The sequence below is a fragment of the Mustela lutreola genome, chromosome 4 (genome assembly GCF_030435805.1).
Source record: "Mustela lutreola isolate mMusLut2 chromosome 4, mMusLut2.pri, whole genome shotgun sequence".
Taxonomy (NCBI): domain Eukaryota; kingdom Metazoa; phylum Chordata; class Mammalia; order Carnivora; family Mustelidae; genus Mustela; species Mustela lutreola.
The window spans coordinates 108,740,110-108,755,327 of NC_081293.1; the positions used below are offsets into that span (position 1 = coordinate 108,740,110).

Below are 15,218 nucleotides of genomic sequence, written 5' to 3' on the forward strand. Positions count from 1 at the left end.
CGAAAGCCCACCCGCTCCCTGTGCCCTATCTGTGCTCCGCAAGCCCTTCCCACCCCCAGGGCCTCTCTGCCCCAGGGCGCTGACGGCACTGGGCAACCCGCACCACGGAGGCTAACCTCCCACCCAAGGAAACCTACGCAGTGTGAGCTGGGGGCCTCGCTTACTCGCCTCTCCAGCTGCCTACACTGCCTGTTCTCCACCTCAGCAAGGTTTTCATGCAAGGACGAGGCCGCTCCGGCCGGCAGCCGCTTACGCATCAGCTAAGATAGGATGCCCAGGGCCTCCCAGGCACACGGACGGGCTGCAGAAGGGATGGAGCATCTGCGAGGAGCCTGCCCGCCCTGGGGTCTGTCCAGGCCCGGTTCTCCTCAGTCCCTAGAGTTTCAGCCCGCACAATCTCGGGGTATGGCCAAGAGTGGGGAGAGTGGGGGGTGCTGCATGGGAGCAGGTGGGCACTGTGGGCAGCTCACATGGGGAGGGATGGGGAACGCTCGGCCACAATGGGCCAAACAGCTACAGTAAATTTTAAGTTGAAAATGACCCTGGAAATGTAGGAAAGCAAACACCACGTTTCACCAGCCCTACCCCAGCCTGGCAGGCCACACCAGACCGGGGCTGCCCCTCTGGCCCACACCCCAGTCAGCAGCACTTCTGGACCCCCGGCTTCCATGTGCAGAGCACCTTCCAGCTCCTGCGACAGGTGCACGCCGCAGGGGCAGAAACGACGGTGGGCACGTGCACACCTTACCCTGTCAGAATGTACGAGCCTTACAGATGCTGACACCCGTGCCTACGCCCTCTCTCTCCCTGGCCACCCCACAAAGCTCCCCCTCCTGGACCACGACCCGCCGGGCACAGGCTGAGGCTGAGTGTGACCAGCAGCACACACAACTGCTCACATGCGCTCTCCCACCTCGTTACTCCCTTGCTCCTGGGAGTACCAGGAAAACGACTCTGACAGGACAGGTTTGCCACGGTCAGCCTCTCACCGCAAGGCCCACGCCAAATCACCACGGCCACAGACCACATGCGCTGCGGGTGAGGCACAGCTCATGGAATGGCAGTCTGCACACACAGCCCGTCGGCACTGGGAGGATCCGGGGCCTCACCCCTGCAGCCGCCGGGTCCAGGGCACATGTGCGGCCCCCCGTGGCGAGGAAACCCGGACCGCCCACTCCAGAGGCCTCCGACTAGCCCAGGGCCCCCGCTCACGAGGCGGAGCCCGACCTGTCCTCCTGTGCCACCACCCCTTGGGACCCTGCAGGGGACCCCCAGCACCGGTGCTGGTCAGTGGGCATTCAGTGCCCGCGCTGGCCAGGCATAGGGAAGGCCCCGTCGGGGAATGAGACAGCTCCTACCTCAAGAGGGCACAGTCAGGCCGGAGAAGAGCCCAAAGCTGGTGAACAAGCACTAAATCCACAGTGAAAACCGCCGGCCTGCCGCCTGGAAGGCATGCTCAGTGCCAGTTGCTCCGCCTTTAAAGCTGCCCCCGCCCCGGCCACAAGGCACAAGCCCATGAGGCACGGGGGCACCCACTGGCCCATCGTGACCCCATGGGAGTGGCTGGGAGTGCCCAGCTTCCAGCCTCTGCCCTGAACAGCCGCACTGCAGGCTTCTGGCTGCTGCTGTGAACATCTCCAGCAACTTTCAGTGGTTGCACAAGCTTTCCCTGATGGCGGAAGGCTGAAACCGCTGGGTGGAGACACGGATTGTGGCAAACCTGACCCTTCCTGTGGCCACCTGAGCCCGCGTCAGGGGCGGGTTCCCTGCTGGCATCAGGCAGCGCTCCCACCCCCACCCCCGCCTCTCCAGAAATACCACGACCAGGTGGGCACTCCGGGTTTGGGAACGGAGGCTGCTCTAAACACGAAAATGTAAAGTGACGTTCTGGTTAAGGAAACACAGGGGAGACCATTCAGAATATCCTGACACAGAAGCAGGGTTCCCGAACACAATCATAGATCCTTTAATTTTTGCAATATTCTCCAGATCAAGATGTCAAGTTTTTAAAAGCACGTCTGATAGTGCCCGTGTGCCTTCCTCACTCCACAGGAATTTTTACTGAGTGCTGATGCTCACCATCCCCACCGAAAGGATCTCACAATCCCTGAGCCTACAAGACAAGGACCAACTCAGCCCCCAGAAGGAGCACAACGGTGATGATGTCCCTTCAATAATGGAGCCCCGCACTGGGTGCAGCCTGGGGTCCACCTGAGCCTGAATATTCTGTGAAGATATGAGGCCCTGAGGGTCCAGGGCAGGGACATGGGGCTTCTGCGGCACACAGATTACTGGCCGCTTCGATAACTGGGGGGATCTTTCTGGACTAGTTGGAAACAAGCCTGAGATCCTTACCTATCCTATAAAATCTTCCATTTTATGCTAGAAACCACTTTTGAAGTTGGGGACCTAGAAGGTGGCTCTTAAACACTTGGTCTGGCTGCTGAGCGTTTCCCAGAGGAGCGCCCAGGGGCCAGGCTGGCCTAGATTTGCTGAGCTGAAGCTTGGTTAGCCACTCAGCTGGGGCGCCCGGGCTCGGAGCAGGTGCATCTCCTCCATGGCTCTCAGAGGCTAACGTCTGCACCAGAGTGTCTGACTTATGAGCAATGTGTTTCTGGAAGAATGAGCACAACCACTCACGGGGCAGTGGGCCCCGCCTGCGGCCTGGAGTTCATCACAAGATGACACACCTGCTGGCTGGGTGTACACAGTGCTAGGCTTGGCACACTCTGCGGGGTCCCCAGCAGCCAGGAGGGGAGGGACGGCACAGGGCACCCTGAGCGCCTGGGTGCAAGTCTATACCTTCTCAAGGACGTAGCTTACCTGATCCTTTAGTCGTAGTTCAGAACTGCTCCTGAACACACACTTTCCATATGCAAGGCCACGGGCGTCCACAAGTCCAACACTCAGCAAACATCTATCGAGTACTTGGTAGGTGCCCAACCCTGGGGCTGCAACGAAGGGGCCTCCGTCCCTTTCCCGGGGCCCAGCAGACGGGCAGCTGCATACAGCGGCCAGGCCCACACAGGGCTGCAGTAGAGCCTGGGGGAGGCACGGCGGCCAGACTGGTGGTCAGGCAGACTGCTCTCAGGCCTGCTGCAGCAGAAACCAAGGGCATAGCTCTGTCCCGCTGGACAGCTCAGAGGGCGCACGTGGCAAGGCACCGAACCCTCTCCTGAAAGCTTCCTGACCAAGGGTCCCTTTATGTCACACCTGTGCTGCAACACTGTCCACCTTCTTTTGTTTTTAAAGATTTTTTTAAATTTTTTTTTAAGATTTTATGTATTTATTTGACAGAGATCACAAGTAGTCAGAGAGGCAGGCAGAGAGAGAAAGGAGGAAGCAGGCTCCCCAATGAGCAGAGAACCAGATGCAGGGCTCGATCCCAGGACCCTGAGATCATGACCCAAGCCAGAGGCGGAGGCTTTAACCCACTGAGCCACCCAGGAGCCCCAAGATTTTATTTTTATGCCATCGTTACAGCCAACGTGGGGCTCAAACTCACAACCCCAACATCAAGAGTCGCACACTCCTCCAACTGAGCCAGCCAGGTGCCCCCCCACCCTGGCCTCAAGACTCACCCCCAGTGCTCATCTTTGTATCAACTAACCGCCGGCGTTCTCAGTTATGCAGTCGACGGGCACGCTGTCAGAGCAATCTGCGGGACGAGGTGCCTCCCACCAGGAAAAGAACCTGCTCCAGGCCCAGGGAGGAGTGGGACACGGCCCGTGCCCTCCGGCCCTCCCCAGACCGCAAGGCCCCCAGCTCCGGGCCCCGACAGCTTGCCGAAGCGGGAGCCACACAGGCACTCCAGCAGGGTCCCAGCACAGGCGACATTCCGGGCGTGCGTCTGCCAGCGCTGCGCAGGCTCTTTCTCTCCACCCTTTCCCCAAGTCGCGTTCCAACTCAGATCCCATGTCCTAACAAACTGTGAACTCAAGTGAACCCGCTCTTCCCCTGCAAGTGGGACATCTGGGCCTCCCACGCCTCAGGTTAAGATGGGTGGACCCTCCTCTCCTGCTCGCCGACCACTGCCAGCCACCGCTTCTCAGCCCCGGAACCCAGTGGGAACCTTCCTCCCTTCTTCTCAAAGCGGAGGTCGTGGGCCCGGGTCACCTCGGCTCACAAACACACCCGCCGGGCTTGCACCTACCTCGTTCTCCATGGGACACCCGCTGGACAGTCTGGGGAGGGGCTCTGGTCCCTCCCCCCTGCCGAAAGTTACTGTGCACTCTCTGCTTCTGATCTTGCTGAAAAATATGGTCGGATGTCAGCCCTCCCTCTGACAAAACATGTGAATGCACAGGAAGACCAGAAACCACGGCTTCCTCCAGCAAACCCCACTGAAGCTGTTTACCGTTTGTTTAAAAAGGGTAAGAGGCAGGCGGCACCCTCAAACTGCTGGCACAATCCAAACGTCCACGAGCATAAGAGGTCTGAGGAGAGCAGTGCGTGCTGAAGGCGGTCAGGAGCCAGTGCCGTGGTGGCCTCCCTGCGTCTCTGGCCAGTGCTATGTGGTCCGCTGAAGGACACGATTCTGGAATCCCCACCGCTCTGCAAATCCGCTGCCCACAAGAGTGACTGAGCAAACCCGGACCCCACAGAGCTCCCCTCTGACCCCTCGGGGAGCACCCACACCCCTATGTGGCCACCTCAGCCCCAAGCGCCCAGGCTGGGGCTGGGGCAGGGCATGCCCTTAGAGCCCTTGGCCTGCAACAGCCTCTGTGTCCCCGGAGTTCGAAGTCCCCACGTGACACAGATGAGCATGTTTCCTAGCCAGTTCCCTTCAATGTCTTTAGGGTCAAACGCCCTCATCTGGAAAAGCAGAAGCTGGTGTGCTGATGAGGCCTGATGCAGAATATTCCAGAACAGCCTGTCAACAGGAAAGGCTACATAAGGAAGCGTCTGGTTCACTGAAGGGGCCATGTGTACTCACAGATCCACAGCTTTTAACAAGCACAACACACGTCTGTTACCAGGGTGAACCAAATGAAAGTGCTGGCATTCAACAGCTTTTTGCCCAGAAAAACAGCCTTTCGACATGGCTCCACTTACACTGTGTGAAGCTGGAGGCTTCCTGACTCTGAGACCCCGGGCTCCAAAGCCATCGCTCTGCGCCCCGACAGCGAGCACGCGTGCCCCAGATGGAGAAGGCGCCGCAGGCCAGGAAGGCAGCCCTGAACCAGATACGCTCGAATAACACCCGGCACTGACCAGACTGTCTGTCTCTGGAGGGGATCGGGGCAGCAGGCGGCCTGGACACAGACATCTTTCTCCAAGCCGCCCCCACGCAGCAGGACCGGGTGGCCCTGGCCTCCACACGGCCACTGAGGCAGGTGCAGAGCGGACCGTGGGACAGGCACGCCTACGGGACACCCCAGTGGCGCCCCCCCAGCCAGGCGGCCTACTTTCACAGATGTCGCGGTCGCCCGGTGGGTGAGAAAAAGCAAGGCCAGTGAGCGCACGGGCAGACGCCGCATTCAAGACACGGGGGTAGACACGCGGCCCTTGCGGGTGTCTGGGGAGGGCTGTGGCCCCTGCGGGCGTCTGGGGAGGGCTGTGCCCCCAGACGCAGCGGTGACACACAAGTAAATACAGAAAAATAATTAAAAACTCTAGAAAACCAAAGTTGGTCCTCACAGACACAAGCTGTGTGATACTACAGCACGGCCTGAACACTGGACATAGCAAGACAACAACTGCGGAAGCACAGATCCTGTGGCAGAAATGACACGTCCTGCTTGGTCGGACTGCACACGCAGAACACAGACCAGCCCAAGGGGCCGGGCGCACGCACTGCTCCGGGTGTCTCTGCATCTAAGAAATCCATGGTTTTCGGGGTTTTTTTTTTTAGACTTTATTTATTCATTTTAGAGGGAGGTAGAGCACGAGCTGGGGGGATGGTGGTGGAGAAAAGCAGACTCCCCCATGAGAAAGGAGCCCGATGTGGGACTCGATCCCAGGACCCTGAGATCATGACCTGAGCCAAAGGCAGACGCTCAACCCACTGAGCCACGCTGGTGTCCCCAGACATGCGTGCTTTAAAAAAGAGAGATCATGCAGGATGCCTGGGTGGCTCAGTTGGTTAAGCGGCTGCCTTCGGCTCAGGTCATGATCCCAGCGTCCTGGGATCGAGTCCCACATCGGGCTCCTTGCTCGGCGGGGAGCCTGCTTCTCCCTCTGTCTCTAGCCTGCCACTCTGTCTGCCTGTGCTTGCGCTCTGTATCTCTCTCTCTCTCTCTCTAACAAATAAATAAAATCTTAAAAAAAAAAGAGAGAGATCATGAATTCAAACTGAGAATTCTAATTCGAAATGAATCTACCAGGATCTTCCTTTATGTCACCTTTATGCTTGTGTCTTTTCTCTTACGTGAATGATCTTAGTTCTAGACGACCTGGCTGGCCAGCAGCCCCCAGCACCGGTGCTGTTCATGGTCCACACAGTTCTGGGGGGCAGGGGGCTAGGCGGGGAGCTGGGAAGCAGGAGTCAGGTCTCAGCACCCCGCACAGCCACCTCCTCAGCGCCTCGCGTCTGCAGCTCTGTTCTGTGTGGGGATAAGGTGACCACAGCTGGACCTGCACCACCTTCCAGCCTCAGATGCCACTCCAAGGAGGGAAGACAGGTTCTGATCCTCTTAAACACCCTTATAATTAGGAAGTCAAGGGGCACCTGGGCAGCTCAGTGGGTTATACCCAGACGCCCCTAGAGTTTTGTTTTTTATTTTTTCTTTTTAAGAAATTAATTGACAGATGGGCACCTGGGTGGCTCAGTGGGTTAAGCTGCTGCCTTCGGCTCAGGTCATGATCTCAGGGTCCTGGGATCGAGCTCCACATCGGGCTCTCTGCTCAGCAGGGAGCCTGCTTCCTCCTCTCTCTCTGCCTTCCTCTCTGCCTACTTGTGATCTCTCTCTGTCGAATAAATAAATAAAATCTTAAAAAAAAAAAAAAGAAATTAATTGACAGGGGCGCCTGGGCGGCTCAGTGGGTTAAAGCCCCTGCCTTCGGCTCAGGTCATGATCCCGGGGTCCTGGGATCGAGCCCCGCATCAGGCTCTCTGCTCAGCAGGGAGCCTGCTTCCCTTCCTCTCTCTCTGCCTGCCTCTGCCTACTTGTGATCTGTCTGTCAAATAAATAAGTAAAATCTTAAAAAAAAAAATTAACTGACAAAACTGACAAAAGGTTTAAAAGGGAAAGAAGAAAGTGAGGAGCCAGTGGATGAAAGTGGACACAGGCTCCGACCCGCGGTCTGAGCTCTCCAGGGCTCACGGCACTGATGGACCCCGGCGCCCCCACTCCCCCAGTAAAACTAGCTCAGCACAAACCCACGAGAAATGGGGTGAGTGTTCCGTGTAGAACCTGTGTCATCTGTCACCCACCACACATCCTCATCTCGGCCAGAAAAGCCAGGTGAAATGCTTCCTCCTTGCCCTCTGGTCAAAGCTGTCAAAGCGACACTGTTCCTTAACAACGGCCCAAGGTGAATAGGAACGAGCCGCACCCGTGGCCTGCGGACGCTCAGGTGGCCCCAGCTCAGATAAGGGACAGGTCTGGAGGGGAACATCTCAGGAAGGGGACCGCTGGGGCTGGGAGCGGGGGGAGCAGTGCAAGCCGCGGGGCAGCCGCCTCTGCAGGAAATGCTATTTCAGGTCCCACTGGCACCGAGGGTGCTCACCAGCGCGTATTTCTGGGGCTTTTCAACCAGGAAGCAAGGACATGAGCTTTCCGTGTGGAAGAGACCCTTAGGAGCGCAGCCTGACACTTCCAGCTCAAACTTGGGATTCCAGAGTTATGGGTTCCCTCCTTCCAGATGCTCTGCCCTGTGTCCCATGCTGGCACTCCGTGTGTAAGGATGCTAACTACACAGACACTGCGTCCGAAAACCTACAAGACAGTTGCAAGATAACAGTATCACTATTATTACTAATATGATTACTGAAAACAATCTGGGGCTTTTTGGTACTTCTTGTCCTCAGTGTAAATCCCGCTGGGGCTGTGCTGTCACATGTCTATGATCTCATTACTTGAAATAACTCTTCTCTGAGGGGTTATGCCTTTGTGTAGCTTTATGCCATTTTTAATACTTTTTTTAAAAAGATTTTATTTATCTGACAGACACAGATCACAAGTAGGCAGAGAGGCAGGCAGAGAGAGAAGCAGGCTCCCTGATGAGCAGGGAGCCCGATGTGGGGCTCAACCCCAGGACCCTGGGATCATGATCTGAGCTGAAGGCAGAGGCTTAACCCATTGAGCCACCCAGGCGCCCCTAAGTGACATTTTAAGAAGCTTTTACTCCATCTGCAATATTATAAAACATAACATGGTTGCACAGGCACGAACCCTATGCTCAGAGGTCACATCGTCCTGGCCTCCGGGTAACCGTTTAAAAACCAACAGAGTGAATACCGGCTCATGCATGTCCTGGAGCCCGCTCATGGGACCCAAGGGACCCCCGTGGCCGCCTGGCCCCAAACCCCACCATGTGGGCGAAGCATAGCTTGGAGAACCTGCGCCCTGCACACAGAGTAGGGCCACAACACACAGACCATGTTCTGTTCTTGCCACTGTGTCCTTGGGGTAGGTCTCTGGGAAGTGGGATGCTGGGTCAGTCAACACACCAGGTGAGCCAGGTGCCACCCTTATGCCCTGCCTGGGGTTGCACAGGCCCCTTCCCTCAAGCCTGACCAGCTCGGGGGTTTCTGCGGCCCTAGGGAAACAGGTGGCCCCAAGTGATCTGAATTTGCGTCTCTGGCTATCAAGAGTCTGTCGGTTTCCCTTTTTAGAAGCATCTTATTTAGGGACATTTACTTTCTGTTTTATAAGGTGCAGATAATGTTTTCTTGATACATCTTTTTACTTTGCTTGTGCTTATATGGTCAGGTCTTTTTGTCTTTCCTTTTATGGGTTATTTATTTTTATTTATTTGTTTTTATTTACATTCCAGAGCCCATTTGTTGCTCATCCTGGTGTCCAATACGAAGGAAGGACCCATTTCACCCTTTTCTGTACGGTGACCCAGGTTCCCCATGCCACTCACGAAGAGTCAGATCTCCCCACTCTCCTGCACACTCAGCTCCTCGCAGAGCGGGGCCTAGTTCTAACTCTGCCCCTCTGTGCCTGCAGCTTCGCACAGAAGAACCCCACACCGGCCGGCAAGGGAATGGCCACTTTGGGCCTGTTCCCGAGTTGCTCTTCTTTTCCACGGTTTTCTCGTTCTTGCTTGCTCGTAGCTCAGGGAAGCTTCCGCTCAAGTAGACCGGTTCCAGAGAAGAGCCTGGTGGCCTTTTCACTGGGATCATAAATTAATTTGGGGGGAACAGACCCAGTCATGAGGCCGCCAATCCCAGCCAAACACGAGATGTCTCCCCACTTCTTCTAACCTGTTTTTCCGTGTTTTGGGAGTTTGTCCCACAGACATCTCAGATGTTCCTGCTAAGTTTACCCTAGAGCACCCACTCACCCTAAGGACCAGGACCTTCTCCTCTGTGATAGGCCAGAGCTCCAGTGGGACAGAGGGACTAGCAAAGCTAGCTGGAGGGGCTGCTGGAGGTGGGCATAGGACATGGCATCTGAGCCAGAGCCCAGGCTGGGGTGCAGGAACTGTGGAGCAGGCTTGGCCCCCAAGCCCCCACACCCCACGCATTCCTGTACTGACATGAAGGCAAGCTATGGTACATCGGGACTTGCTGTTTCTACTGACCCAGGCAACTGGAAGAGAAGCCGCAGGGCATCATGCTCGGGGAGAGTGGCCAGCACCCCTGCAGGGGCCCAGATGCGCTACTGAGCCCATGTCTGCGCCCGAGGTCCCACGTGGCCAGAAGCCATTGTTTCACGGAGCCTGGAAGAGCAGGGCTGCTGGCCCCACAGTGCTGGGCATGGTCTGCCACCTCGGACACTGCCCATGCCTTCTGCAGGAAAGCTGTGCCCTCGGAGAAGCTGGAAATCAGCTTGCCTGCGCATAGCCGTGGTGCCCCATAGGAGCTCTCCTTTGGCCACACAAAGCCAGCACGTGCCGAGGCATGGTGGCCTCCACCAGGCAGGAGTCAGGGCAGACTGGTGGCTTCCAAAGAACCACCTGCGAGGGTCACCTGTCCTTTCTGCACACCTGTGCAGGGCATGCCAGCACAGGCAGAGTGTAAGGTCCTGCTTCCGCAGGTCACCCGAGAGCCAGCTGGACAGCACCATGGAGAGCTCAGCACGCGAGGCCAGGGCTGCGGCCACGGCCACCATGGAGAGAGGACACCCAGCACCTTACAACCTCTTGGGACACACTGCATCCACATGTGGGCCTTTGGCTGCTTCCTCCCAGCGTGGCCAAATGCCTGCGCACTCCTCAGCAGAAGGATAGGCAGCGCTGAGGCCAAGCCCCACGACTTCCAGCTGCCTGGGACCAGCCTCACTGCTGCCAGGAGCTCTGGCAACAGCCCGCCCTAGCTCGGGCCTCCCCAGCACCCATCTTCTTCCAACCTCCTGACCCCAGAGCCGCCCCTGCTGCTGTGAGCCAAACACACAGAAACCAAAGGAAGAGCATCGTGGGGGGAGGAGCGCCCCCAGAAGGAGGGGTGAGGGAAAGGAGCGCCCCCAGAGGGAGGGGTGAGGAGCAACGTCCAGAACAAAGGCAGGGACCGGTCAGCCCAGTTCTGACGAGTCCCCCACCTCATGCCGGCAAGGGAAAGCCTGGCCAGCGGCGCCCAGCAGGAGAGGGAGGGCTCCTTCCCCGAGGGACACAGCTGGCGGTGTCCGTGAGCAGGGGCCATGTGCGCTGCACGCAGAGGGCGGCCCTCCTACCCTGCACCCCACACCTCGGCCTTGGCCCCGCCACCGGCACTGCAGACCCTGGAGCTCTCCGCCAGGAGTCGACGCCACGCCCAGGGGTGGGGCCACACAGGCTCCTCCTCGGAGCGCGCGCCCGCCGGGCCCGCTAGCGCCTGGCCAGCGAGCACCTGCGTGTGCTAAAGGGAACCCGGCTGGTGAGAGCATGGCCTGGGCCTGACCCCGCGGAGACGGGCACCCCGAGGGAGACCAGCAGGAGAGCGTGTGAAAAGCTGGCGCGCCCGGCGACCGGGCAGTGAGGGCGACAGGGCCGCGCGGCAGACACGCACAGACTCCCAGCAGCTGCGGGCCGCCTGCGTTAACGTGCTGCCGGTACACGGGAGCGCCAGGTACTCCTCCTGCAATTCCTCCTTGTGAAGTTCTCACGAAATAAAGAGTGGTAGAGACGCATGGAAACAGCGCTCGTCCCACAATACTGCACACGCCAGGACCCGCGTGACGCAGGCCGAGACGTTTGCCACTGCGAAAGAACTTGCCCCCGGGGGTCAGAGAAAAGGGCAGTAAAGCACATGAGAAAAACAAACAGAAGACCCATCAGAGGTGCCCCCCTCCTGCTGCGGCCAAGACCCAGCCACGGAGGAAGAAGGAGGTGAGGCCATGATGTGGGCCAGCGTCCAGGACCGCCAAAAGGGTCACATCGTGCCCCCCCTCAAAACGCCTTGCCACTGGGAGCCAAGCACAAGCGTCTTAGGACACGCACAACCCTGACATGTGCAAAGAGCTCTGGAAATGAAGGTTCCCACGCAGGGAACTTCTGGCGCCTGCATACACCAGGTGATAAGATACCAGTGACAGGACTTTCTGCCCCTGGTGACTACAGCAAAGTTCCAGCTCTAAGAATGAACTCACGAGAGCATGCGATGTAGACACACAAGGGCCATAGATGTCTCTGTGTAACAGGTGTCAAAACAGCAGAATCTTTTTAAGGGGTATGGATAACCAGTAACCCTGGCTCTTCACCCCCCCCCCCCCCCAGGATAAAGAACTGTTCCTGATACTTAATCAGGTGCGATCCGTCACCTTGTCTCTATCCCTGCCGGATGTAGCTACAGAAATCTGTGCAGGCCAATAAACACACGCCAGCAAGGGTGGCCAGGGTAGGCCCTACTTAACCACATGACAAAGTTCAAGCAACAAGGGGATGGAGAAGGTGGGGTGGGCCCTTTGGAGAATCTACTCACTCTGCATAGTGCACATCCTGACCCACCACCCTGTGCTCCTTCCTACAACACTCGGGTCTATCTTATAGCACTAAGCCTCCCCAAACATGGTAAAGGAGTTTCAGGAAAGCGGCAACAACTCCCCAGAAAGCACTGGACCCAGTGGGCACTAAACATGTATCTGAAATAAATGAGGTCAAGGAAGTAAAACCATGTATGTGTACAGAAAAGTAGACACATGTAGGAAAGTGATCTGAAAAGCTCTAATAATAGTTGTTCCTGGTAGAGAGGATTATTTTCTTCATTTTTTCTTGATTATACTTTGCTATTTTTCTAAGCTGTAAATGTATTTTTTTTTTTTAGTAAGGAAAAATCTTAAGTTCATTTTGGAAAATAAAATCCAAAATTGTTAGCAAATACCATTTCATCTATTGGGTTGGCAAGTATTCAACAATCTGGTAATGTGTCACGTGAGCAAGGATATTTTAAAACCCGCATTCTGATAAGTGACTATTTGGAATACAAACGGGCACTACTGTGGAGAACAATTTATCAGTGTGTACTAAAATTACAAATGTACATAAAGCTTCCTAATAATGGCATTTTCAGGGCTTAATCCTATAGATACACGTACACACCTGAAAGCTTAGCAGACAGCTCATCTCTGCATTTTGTGTGAGAGCAAAAGGGCGACATAAAATTCTATGAACAGGCTACTGTTGAAATGAATTGGACCAATCCATAAGGAAAAACGCCACCAAGCCCCAGTGAGGACTAAAGAAACTGCATATGTATAATGCAAGATCTCTAAAACACCGTCAAGAAGAAATAACCCAAAAGAGGTCCCTAGTCTCCTAACAGAAATAACACCTCCACAACAATGAGCACACCTATGGGCAGATCTTGGTTCCTAGATACCATTTCCACTGAAAGCAACCAGGCTCCTCGGACTAATGTCTGGTTCCAGACGGGCCGGGGCAGGAAAGCAAGAGAATAGCCTAGAACATCTTGGAGCAAATGTAACCGAGAGCTCAGGGTACTGGGGACTAGTCAAAAGTCACCGGCCACATGCCAACGTGAATACACTGAACAGAACTGAACTGCCCTTAAAAATAGTTACGATGGTAAACGGTAGGTTATGGGGTTTTGACCGCAATTAAAAATAAAGACACCAGATGGGGCACCTGGGTGGCTCAGTGGGTTAAAGCCTCTGCCTTCAGCTCGGGTCATGATCCCAGGTTCTGGGATCGAGCCCCATGTCAGGCTCTCTGCTCAGCAGGGAACCTGCTTCCTCCTCTCTCTCTCTCCTTGCCTGCCTCTCTGCCTACTTGTGATCTCTGTCTGTCAAATGAATAAATAAAATCTTTAAAAAAAATAAATTAAAAATAAATAAATAAAGACAGACACCAGAGCCAGCCCACAGTGGCTCCCCAACATCAGGCCCTCCGCTCGGCAGGGAGTATGCTTCTCCCTCTCCCTCTGCCCCTTTCCCCACTAGTGCGTGTGCGCTCTCTCTTGCTCTCTCTCTGAAATAAATAAAATAAAATAAAGCAGAAACCTGGCTGGGGCACATGGGTGGCTGAGTTGGTTGAGCATCTGTCTCCAGATTTCACCTCAAGTCATGATCTCAGGGTCATGGGATCAAGCCCCAGGTCAGGCTCTGCACTCAGTGGGGAGTTGGCTTGGGGCTCTCTCCTCTCCTTCTATCCTGTATGCTCACTCTCTCTCATAAATAAATCTTAAAAAGAAAAATGCAGAAACATGGCAACTGGTGAGTCAGCTTCACCAGGAATGGAGCAAACAGACCTTGATCAGCAAGTCTGGGTACAGTTTGTGAATCATGTGGCAATACAGGATTGATGTAACTTTCCTGACTGAATGGTCTGAGGACAGTGGTCCTTGTATCAAGAAAACACACGCTGTGGGCGCCCGGGTGGCTCAGTCGGTTAAGCATCTGCCTTCAGCTCAGGTCATGATCACAGGGTCCCAGGATCAAGCCCTGCACTGGGTTCCCTGCTCAGTGGGAAACCTGCTTCTCTCTCACTCTAATGCTCCCCCTGCTGGTGCAGTCTCTCTCTCTCTAATAAATAAATAAAATCTTTTAATTAAAAAAAAGAAAGCACACACTGAAGGAAGAAGGGTCATGGAACATCATGTCTGCAATTTTTTTTTTTAAGATTTTTACTTACTTATCTGTTTATTTGAGAGAGAGAGCACGAGCAGGGGGAGGGAGAGGGAGAAGTGGGCTCCCTGCAGAACAGAGAGCCTGACATGGGGCTTGATCCCAGGACCCTGAGATCATGACCCGGGCTGAATGCAGACACTTAACTGACTGAGCCACCCAGGTGTCCCAAGCAATTGCTTCTTAAATGGGTTAGAAATGGTAATACTTGGGAATCTGGGTGAAAGGTTTCTGAGTACCCTGTGCACTCTTCATGCAACTTCTTTGTAAACGTAACACTGTTTCTATACAAAAAGGTAAAAATTCAATTGTCTACAGCAAAACTAATACTGTTGGCTTGACTGCGCGTGCAGGACTGCCAAGAGCTCTGCAAAGACAGGCGGCGGCAGCCGTGCAGCACTCCTGCCAACCGGCTCCTGCAGCCCACAAGAAAGCACGGCAGGGGCTCACACTGTCTGCGACAGGCGGCAGCTAGCAACACCATGAACCGGCTAGCAACACCATGAACCATACAAGCACTCAACCCAAAAGCAAACCAATGACGGAGGAACAGAGCACAAGAGAAACAGAAAGCAAATGGGGATGTGGCCAACAAACACAAACCTATCAATAATTACACTCGCTTCGAAGCAGAACCGAAAGGTGCAAGTGTCAGACTAGATTAAAAAGGTGTAACAAGGGGCGCCTGGGGGGCTCCGTCGGCTGAGCCTCCAGTACTTGGTTTCAGCTCAGGTCATGATGTCAGGGTCCTGGGATAGAGCCCCGGGTCAGCCTGAGCTTCAGCGGGAAGCCTGTTTGTCCCTCTCCCTCTGTCCCTCCCCAACTCATGCTCACTCACTCTCTCTCTCTCAAATAAAGAAAGTCTTTTTTAAAAAAGAACTCACCACTGGGGCACAGGCTGGCTCAGTTGGTAAAGCACACAACTCCTGATCCCGGGGTTGTGAGTTCAAGCCCCATGCTGGGTGTGGAGCCCACTCAAACACAAATTAAACAAATACGGCAATGATTTAAAAAGAAAAAAAAAAAGGATGAAAAAAATTAAAAATT

At 55.2% G+C, this 15,218-nt stretch overlaps 1 protein-coding gene across 3 annotated transcripts in view; it reads right to left on the reverse strand.

Moving 5' to 3' along the window:
* Positions 1–15,218, reverse strand: part of CCM2 (CCM2 scaffold protein) — a 40,813-nt gene that overhangs the window by 20,959 nt on the left and 4,636 nt on the right. Inside the window, exon 1 of one of the 3 annotated variants that reach the window (XM_059170678.1) lies at positions 4,154–4,268. The exons of the other annotated variants lie outside the window; for them this stretch is intronic. Within the exon in view, the coding sequence (XP_059026661.1) occupies positions 4,154–4,165 (12 nt within the window). The 5' untranslated portion in view covers positions 4,166–4,268. Of the gene's footprint in view, positions 1–4,153; positions 4,269–15,218 lie in introns of those variants that run through there. 3 annotated transcript variants of the gene reach the window in all.